Source organism: Vicia villosa, linkage group LG3 (assembly GCF_029867415.1).
Source record: "Vicia villosa cultivar HV-30 ecotype Madison, WI linkage group LG3, Vvil1.0, whole genome shotgun sequence".
Classification (NCBI taxonomy): domain Eukaryota; kingdom Viridiplantae; phylum Streptophyta; class Magnoliopsida; order Fabales; family Fabaceae; genus Vicia; species Vicia villosa.
In genome coordinates this window covers 173,584,593-173,593,733 of record NC_081182.1, presented here as the reverse complement: position 1 = coordinate 173,593,733, position 9,141 = coordinate 173,584,593, and the positions used below count along the sequence as shown (strand labels likewise).

The 9,141-nt window shown below is 32.2% G+C and overlaps 1 protein-coding gene and 1 non-coding gene across 24 annotated transcripts; both read right to left on the bottom strand.

Annotated features, from left to right (window-relative positions):
- Positions 1 to 898: 898 nt before the first annotated feature.
- LOC131662591 (acylamino-acid-releasing enzyme-like) lies at positions 899 to 8,720 on the bottom strand. Of its 23 annotated transcripts, XR_009301719.1 has the most exons (10): positions 8,550 to 8,691; positions 7,751 to 7,941; positions 7,274 to 7,336; positions 6,644 to 7,193; positions 6,252 to 6,504; positions 6,107 to 6,155; positions 4,690 to 5,647; positions 4,509 to 4,582; positions 4,231 to 4,318; positions 899 to 2,379 (listed from the first exon to the last, which is right to left on the bottom strand). XR_009301719.1 is itself a non-coding variant. In XM_058932404.1 (7 exons), the coding sequence occupies exons 1-5, from the start codon at positions 8,570 to 8,572 to the stop codon at positions 6,848 to 6,850; spliced, it is 585 nt and encodes a 194-aa protein (XP_058788387.1). In that variant the 5' UTR covers positions 8,573 to 8,720; the 3' UTR covers positions 899 to 5,647; positions 6,107 to 6,155; positions 6,252 to 6,847. The 23 variants fall into 23 exon arrangements, 3 of the variants coding, with proteins under 3 accessions (XP_058788387.1, XP_058788388.1, XP_058788389.1); XR_009301711.1 differs by having other exon boundaries at positions 899 to 2,110; positions 2,297 to 2,379; positions 4,231 to 5,647; XR_009301718.1 differs by having other exon boundaries at positions 899 to 4,318.
- On the bottom strand, positions 5,352 to 5,427 carry LOC131593873 (small nucleolar RNA snoR31). Its single transcript, XR_009281249.1, has one exon. It is a non-coding gene; the product is annotated as a small nucleolar RNA snoR31 (small nucleolar RNA).
- Positions 8,721 to 9,141: the final 421 nt, after the last annotated feature.

Below are 9,141 nucleotides of genomic sequence, written 5' to 3'. Positions count from 1 at the left end.
CTCAAATTAGGGTGTTGACCCATTAAATATGGTGGATTAACTTTTTAAGTGTATTTTGACCTAATTCATGGATCTCCAAATTTTGCTTACACACTCAAAAATCTCCCAACATGAAAGTTGTAGATCTTGGCAAAACAAACAACTTATCATAACGGAACGTTTTTCAAAAAGGGATTATTTTGAGAGATATGGAATTAAGAAGATAACTTTCAAAAGACTTAAAGAAATTTTCAATTGTTTTACTTGGATTTTTTGTTAACTTTATGGCCATTTTTCTTAATGATCCAAAAAAGAGTTTGAGGAAAATTTTAAATACTCATTTGAAGTATGTAGCAAGGGCTTTCCAAAGATCTAAGTAGCATGAAATTTCATTGCTTGAGAAAGGAGATGTGATTTTGTCAATATGCCACCATGAACACTTGAAAATGAAGAAGAAACATGAAGAAAGTGAAGAACCAAGTCCAAAATCCTTGCAAATCTGAAGGAATATCTCAAGTACAGCCATTTTAACTTGTTCAAATGGCCAAACTCAGATGATTTCACTTGCTTTTGAGCTATGGACCAAGTTTTCTAAGCTTTGCCCAAGTTTCATACCATTTATGGACTAAAGTCATGACTTCCACTCTAGTAAAGCATTTCTTTTTCACAAGTCCACTCTCCTTGAGCCTCCCCCATGTCTCCTCTGCACCAAAAGCAAATTAAACACCACAAGCAAGCTCCCCAAACTCAGAATAAAGTCATAGAAGCATGCTTGAGCTTGTACCATACCATTGGAAACACAATTTTATATTTTCTTCACAAACAAGCAAGATGGTACACAAGTCACATGTGAACTTAAAACTCTAAACTTTTTCCATCCACAAACCCTATTTCTTTCCTATAAATAGAGTACCTTGCCTCTTGGATCAATTACACAAGAATTCTCCAAGTCCACCTTCACTTGAAATTCTCCATTTCTTGATCTTTTCACTTTTATAGTGAATTCTTGTTCTAGGAGTTCTGGGTGTCAACTAATGGTTTAGACAACTTCTAAATATCATTTAGAAGGTGTCTATACCTTCCTTAGCCTTCCAAACACTTCCATATCAAAAATCACTTTTAAACCTCCATTAAAGCTTTCTTTAAGCTCATTACAAGCCCAAACTCAAACCAAACACTTAGCCACTCAAATAACCTTTCACATAGCTTCTATATCGCATATAGAAACTGTCCATAATACCCGAACACCTACCAAAGGCCTTGAACCAGAAATCACCATTTCAAAACTCCATTAAAGGACCTACCAAAGGCCTTGAACCAGAAATCACCATTCCACTCGTGCATTTTGAGGCTTTATGGTTTAGATAGCTTCTACACATCATATAGAAGCTATCCATACATCTACATTTAATCTGTAACACCATTTTCATAGCATACTAACCATAACTTTTTCAGTTTCAATTTAAAATCGAATTCTGAGTTGCAGGTGTGATCAAGACTCTTTTAGCATTGCAATAGCTTCCTGGTGGTTTGTTGAAACTAATTAAATACTTGAGGCATTCCTAGGTCCTCTCAATCACTCTCCAGACCTCCAATTTCAGAGGTATGTAACACAACTTCGAGCTCCCTCAAAAGGAGCTCCATTCATGTGCTTCTTGTTACAAAAATGCTCGTTTTTACATGTTAATTAATAGCCCTCAGGTGTTGATTGTTGATTGTTAGTATCAAGAGTTTAATTTTAAAAATCAATTTCTAGAGTTCATGCGTTTTTCCAGAAATTCTCTCATTAGAAGATGAATAAATTACTGTTAATTATATGGTTGTGTTCGTGGTGTTATGCTGATCATAATGATGTTTTATTTTGTTAAAATTGATTAAGTATTGCTGATGTTCGAATTTGGCGCCATGGGTGTTATGTTGCTGTTCTTCGTGGTCCAATGAAGAAGATGAAGTTTCATCTTCATTTTCCAAAACTTTAAGTGTATGATATTATTAATTGGGCGTGTTTCACCCAATTTTAGACAAATTCATCACAATACCAGTAATTTGAGAAAGAAATTTGCCTCGGATTTTACCGAACTCAAGAAAACGCAAAGAATGAGCGTTGTACGTCGAACTAGGCCGGGAAATGCTGCTAATTCAAAGGAAAGAAAACTTCTATTATTAAAAATTTCATACAATAAAAACCGACTCAACCACTAATTACAAATCATTCATAAGTAGATAAGTAAGCAACTAATTAAAGTGGAAATGATCCATCATAGCAGTTCATTCAAAGAACAACTAATTACTTTGGCGAGAGAGAACAATTAATTACCTGTATAGAAGTAAGAAACTTCTAGATCCACACAATGTAAGATTCTTGAAAACGATCAAACTTTCACTCTTCACAATTAACCGCTATAGCAAATTCACAAAGATAGTAAGTTCATCACTTAACGATTAACAACATTGACATTAAGAATCATAACAACATTGTAAAAAATCAGTATTATGTACATTGTGCTAAACATATTTAAAATCAAGTAAACACAATGGTAAATATGGTCATCAATTCACAAATGAGAACGGACTCTCATTTGTTTCTAAACTAATCATCTGTTTCTAAACAAGCCAGTACGAGCAGTGAATTTTCAACGAGCAATAATCAGTGAATTTTCAACGACCAATAATCATCAAAATCACCTTTAAAAGTGACTTAAACACCAAGACAAAATCAACATCGATACGCAAGTATGAACAAACTCATGGTGTTCAATTAAGGAATTAAGGAAAACAAATCTTTCATAGAATTAGAATATTTTAAAAAATGTAGGGGTAGAGGGATAATAGTAGGGGTACGAGGTATAATTTTCCAAATATAAATCAATATAAACAATTCAAATTTGAATGGTGATATCCTTTTAATTTATATGTGGAGAAAGAGTTGATGATATAGCTACTACGACAAAAAATGAAATCATCTAAATAAAGTGTTTTGATAGAAGAAGAAACACTTATTCTAGGAAGGTCTTTGACAATAATTATGTTTGTAAGCTTAAGAACAGTAAGAGTGTTAGAAGTGAAAATATTAGAAAAGAATTTCATCTCTAAAGATCCACAACTCATGTTAAACAAGGAGAAACTATTTATTCTCAAACTCTGAAACAAATCTCCATTGCATCAATAAAACAATACTAGACTCTGAAACAAATCTCCTTTACAAATATTCACCCCTCATGTACAATAAAACAAAATATATTAGACTCTGAAACCATACTAGCCAAGAGCTACCCATATTATAAAACAAAATATATTTGACTTCTCAAATCCATTGCATCAAGAACCCCAAGTTGCTATAAAACAGATACACGAACATCTTGATTATTCAATGAAGAATTATCTGTTGATTTTATTCTAATATAGCTCTAATACATAAAAAAAGAATTGTTGAAGCATCGTGAGGAATACAAATTGCCGTTAAAGCATTTCCAGATTTTATTTTAAACAAAAAACAAGTATCGAATAGATAATGGTTCGAAACTGATCTATATCCATATAATAAACTAAAAACCATACAAATAAGACAGGAATGTGAGAATCCTAATGAACTCAATGGAGAAATGCCAATCAATAATTTCATCTGGATTAATTGAAAGAAGTTGGCCATTGACAGAAATGCTTAGAAGATTTAAGTTGTAATGAGGTCTGAGATAATTAAAAAGGAAAAGACTAGTTTATTATATGCAAGAATATCATATAGAATTGTGAATTATCTGACAAAAACAAAAACAACATAAGTAGCATTTTCAGAACCTGATTCTTAGCAATCACTACAAGAAATACTCGAATTTCCTGCGGATTTTTGTTAAATTTCCGCAGGAAACATGTTACCTGCGGATTTTCCTGCGATCTCTTGGCCCCAGCTAAAACCTTCGTGGGTAATATTTTCGGCAGGAAGTTCCGCAGGTAATTCCGCAGCTAAATCCACAGGAAATATCTGCAGGTAGTTTCTATAAAATTTATTTTTTATTTTAATTAACTTTTGAATCATTATAAATTAAATATTAAAACAGTAACTTTTTTACTACTTTTCAACTCTAGCATTTGGAATCTTAGTAGGGAATCCCTACTTGAATAAATTTTCAGTATACCTACATGAATTTCACTAAATAAAAAAATGAGTGCAAAAAAGAAAGTGTTGGAGAAAAGTCAATTTTATACTTCATCTCAAACTTAATCTACATTTTAACAAATACATCAAGAACATACCCTAATTTTGCAGTTCATATGCTTCTGGTATCTTTGAAGTTTGAGCCTACTTTAATTTCCTCTGTACATTTTTTTCTCTCTTTTACATCTATATCAATTTTTCAAAGGAAAATAAATAAAAACAAATCACAAAAAATCCTCAAAGTCACATACCTATTAAACTAGTTGAAACAAAAGAGTGGAACAATAAATAATCTAACTGATTCAGCACCTCATGGCTCATGTGGTTATTTATCGAAACCGTAACAGAACCGGGAAATTGAGACTCTGAAGCGTACCTTTTAGTCCAAAATTGGTGAGATTTACTTGGTTGATGGACTTTGTCACATGATCACATGTGACTCCCTCCCAACTACACGGATTCACAAAATTGCAATCAGCACGAGTCCTACTCATTTATCACAAACTGCTAGAGTATTTACAAAATGATTCAAGTCATTGTGGAATGAAATTGCCCACCTCTTTGAATCAAAAGCAAAGAATATTGTTGATACAAAGGTTTGCAAGCTATCCAAAAAATGTTAACAGAATTGCATGAGCATCCATTTAGTTCACTCTTAACTCAAATCAAATCAGCACACACAAAATAAATGGATAGCAGCTAGAAACATCGTGCATCACTACTACAACCTGTTGGAGAATACTTAAGAAACAAATAGTTACTAATCACAATCTATATGAAAGTAGAAACTGCAGTTATCATCAACTTAGTTGCACATGATAAAGAAAGAGGTGTACCTCATGATAAACTAGTGGTATAGCATTTGAATCACTTTGCAATTTACTTCCACTTAGTTCCTGCAAAGGAACAATTTCCTTAGCTATGAAGGCCAGTATCTAGAAAAAATTACAAAGAAATCAAATGAAAATGACATTTAAATGAGAAACTCAATTAAAATAGGTGCATCATCAGTAAGGATAATTCATCTCATCCACAACATATGTTGTGTAGGAAGGTGTCCTAAGATTTATTCCAAGCTCATCCCATGATGTATTTTATAAATTGGATTAGAATGTGAAATAATAATTATAGAAACATATAAATATATTTAGCATCACAATTATTGGACAAAAGTTTCACTAGTGTAGATTCAGAAACATAATATATTTATTACCAAAAAAAAGAAACATAATATATTTAGCATCACAAAAATCAGATCAAGTGTTGGATTAAATATTTATCTTCATCATTATCTACAAAAGCTAAACTATGTTAAAAACTTAGTTCCCTGACGTCCAATTACCGCATTAAAATTCACAACAACTCATACTTTAGTAATAGAAACTAACCTAGAATTATATAATAAGTGCTTAGTTAATAAGAGCTTAACTAACCTCAGCATTGAGTACTTCCAGTTTTAGCTGTAATTGCTTCTTCTTCTTCTTCTTCTCCATTATTTCTCCAAAACCCAACATGCTGAAAAACACATGAATGAACATGAGTGAAAAAGGACACTGACGGTCTAGAAGCTGTGTCTATTATCTTTGATCATTGGTTCAACAACAAAGAAGCAACACTGTCCTCTCTTTACTTCCTAAAATCTGGTCCATATATAATACTAATATCCCACACAACCTTCAAAAAATTTGAGTGTCTTGAATCTCTCCGTTCTAAATAACTGCTGAAATATAAAAGACATAACTGCTAAAGAAATACATAACTGCCCACTAAACTAAACTATCTCGTGAGCAATTTCGACCCCAATCCTTTTTATCCATATTTTTTATGAGAGGTCTAACAGAAACTTTTAACATCACATTCTGAATTTGTCCAACATGAGACTGGTGAAGTTGAAGAAATTTCTAAGTTACAACTGATAACAACAATCATCCTCAACAAACATAGAATAAAAGTACCTATCATGTATTCATTCACCTGATAAGCTTCATGATAGAACCTTAGTGCAAAATATGGATGTCCTATACTGTAATACAGATAATTCATATTATTAGTTATAAAAACAATTATTAATTAGCAATGTAACAAATTATTATGTAACATGCTTAAGTGAGATGATTACCTCAAGGCTCACAGAACGTGTTGTGCGTTTTGGTTGTGATTGGCATATCCAAACTGAGCGGCATATCGAAGCGTTCCTCCGTGTGTTCACTTTCAAAAGAAAGATATAAAGGATGTGGGAGTGCTGAAGAAAATGAATCCTATGGAGAACCAGAATTCGCAGGATGAGCAATTTAAAATACTCAGCAAAGCATTATGAGCAATTTCAAGATTATCCCTAACCTCCATCACCATTTGCAACCTCGCCTGAATAGCTGTTTCCAACCAAAAAAAAACATTAACCAAATGCAACACAGAGAGAAAATATTCAAATCAAAACCAATTGAACAACACAAAGACTAACAAGAACAATGAAAAGCAATCAAACAGTAAAGGAAAAGAGAGGGAGTATACTGAGGTCAGGCTCAACGAGAAGGCGAGAATGTTGCTAGAAATTCTAAATCAGTTGAAGAATCCATTCAATTCTGCACAGTACTACCAGGCTGCTTTGCAAGATTTATTATGCTACCACCATGGGCAATGAGACGAGCGCCGACAAGCTCCCCAACCATAGCAGTCAAATTGGGTGCTATGGTGTTCATCCTACTCTTGAGATAATCATATAGTTGTGCCATGTATTCTGAAACAGAACAGGCTATTCCTTAATCCAATGCACCAACCAACCCATACGCAAATAATTGAGTTGTGACAATAAGAAGGATACCTATAAGGTTGAATTTTGGGATACCTATAAGGATTTGAACTAGAATCAAATTTGTAGAAATCATATTCTCACACTTATTAGTAATTACTTGTTGAACTAGATCATGCGATGAAAGCTGAGAACATATTTAGCATTTAGGAATGTGAGTATCAACTTACCTGAACCGTGGAAGGAAAGCACTACTTATGGTTTGAGTAAGGTTAAGCTCCTGAGCATTTTCACTTGAGCTGCATCATCATACTTGTATACTTCAACTCAACATAACCAAACTTAATAAAACAGAATCACTTTAAAAAAGAAATTAAACTGAAGTAACTTACTGGATCTCATTTTCATTGGTTTTTGATTCGTGTGGAACTTTAACAACATATATTGAACAAGTCCTGTTATGGCATGAACGGTTTTTAGTATTACCTCCCGCAGAGGTCGCAAACAAGTAAAAACAAGTGACATATCAAAACTATAAGTTTCCAGTTATCGACCTATTTGAATTGACTTATTTCAGTTATCTACTTTTATAACTCATACTTGTGAGACTGTTTGGAAGAACTTATGAATACACAACTTATGATATACTAATGAGCTATTTTCAGTTGACATTCATAAGCTCTCCAAGATGGCTTACGAAAATAGCTTGTAGCTTATACGAAAACCATTTAACTTTAGTTGACATTTTATTTATAGAAATAGTTTATGCATAAGGCTTATATTCTAAGCTGCAAATAAATCATTCAAATCATAAATCAAATGACAAAAGAAAACAATGACAAGTGAAGTAGTGATGATAGTAAGTTTACCATCCATCAGTGTACACAGAACCATGTTTGGATTGAGGTACATGAAACTCCCTTTCAAGATAACTGTTGCTCCAAAATTCAAACCGAGAAGGACCATCACTCTCAGGATTTCGATTTATCCAAAGCTTCGAACTAGAAGGTGACGGAACCATAGCGGAAACTCCAGACACCTCAACCGGAAACGGAGCCCACTGTAAATTAACAGAACCGTCACTCAGTTTAGTAACAGTAGACGATAGAATCAACTTCCGTTTCTTGTTAGCTTGAAGATTCGGTTGACTAACAGAAAACATCATTCCCCTGAGAGAATTGAGTTTGATAGAATTGATTTCAATAGAATTGAGTTTAGAAGAATTGATTTATGTTTGGATACAATGATATAAAAGTGATTGTTATCAATTAATGTTGTTTGGATAGTTTTAGCAAAATTGATTTTGAATTGTATAATTACCAAAATGGTAATAGATTCTAATACAAATATAAAAGAAAAGAAGTAATTGATGAAAATTAAAGAGGATAAAGAAGAAAAATTTAAAAAAGTTGTAATAAATAATATATAATAAATGTAGAATTGATTCTACTAAACTCAATGTAGCTTCTAGTAGAATTGCTTTTGGAGGAGGAGAATTGATTTTGGAAAAGTATCCAAACAAGAAAAATAACCAATTTTCAAGTTGAAGTGGGCTAGAAGTGCTTTTGGGGCTTGTAGAAGCCAATCCAAACATACACTTAGTTGAATAATCGGAAACGCGATTATTGAAAATTGAAAATTGAAATTTGAGAGTGGATTTTGGTTTACCTGAGTCTGATTTGAAAATCCATGCCTTGTCGATAGAAGAGATAGCGGTGAATTGTTGAAGTAGGTTAGAGTGAAGTGCGTATTGTTGTTCTGTTTCTTCGTCTATACCTAACGGAGACTCTTTGAGTTGAGAGCTTTTTGGATTATCCATTGCTGAAAATTTTGTGTGCTTAGAATCAATAACATATGAAATTTCACTATTTTTCTAATTTTTTTAGATTTATATGTTATTTAATATTTTTAAGTATAACTTTCATATACTTTTAAAAAATAAAAATATATACAATCTAACATTAAATAAAATACTATTAATAATTTTAACAAATATTTAAATCTACTAATTTTTATAAAAAAAATGTTTTATTTAGAAATATTATATTATATTTTTTATAATCAATCATTTAAAAGTTATTAGCTTATTGGTAGATTCTTGACTCAATATTAAAGAATTAAAAATGCGGCTTCCTACACACAATTTAAATTTTGGTCAGATTAACTTATGGTATTATTCTACTGGTAAATTCTTTGGACCAACATGACGTAAATAGAAAAATAAATAAATTATACATAACTTTTATTTTAGAGAAATATT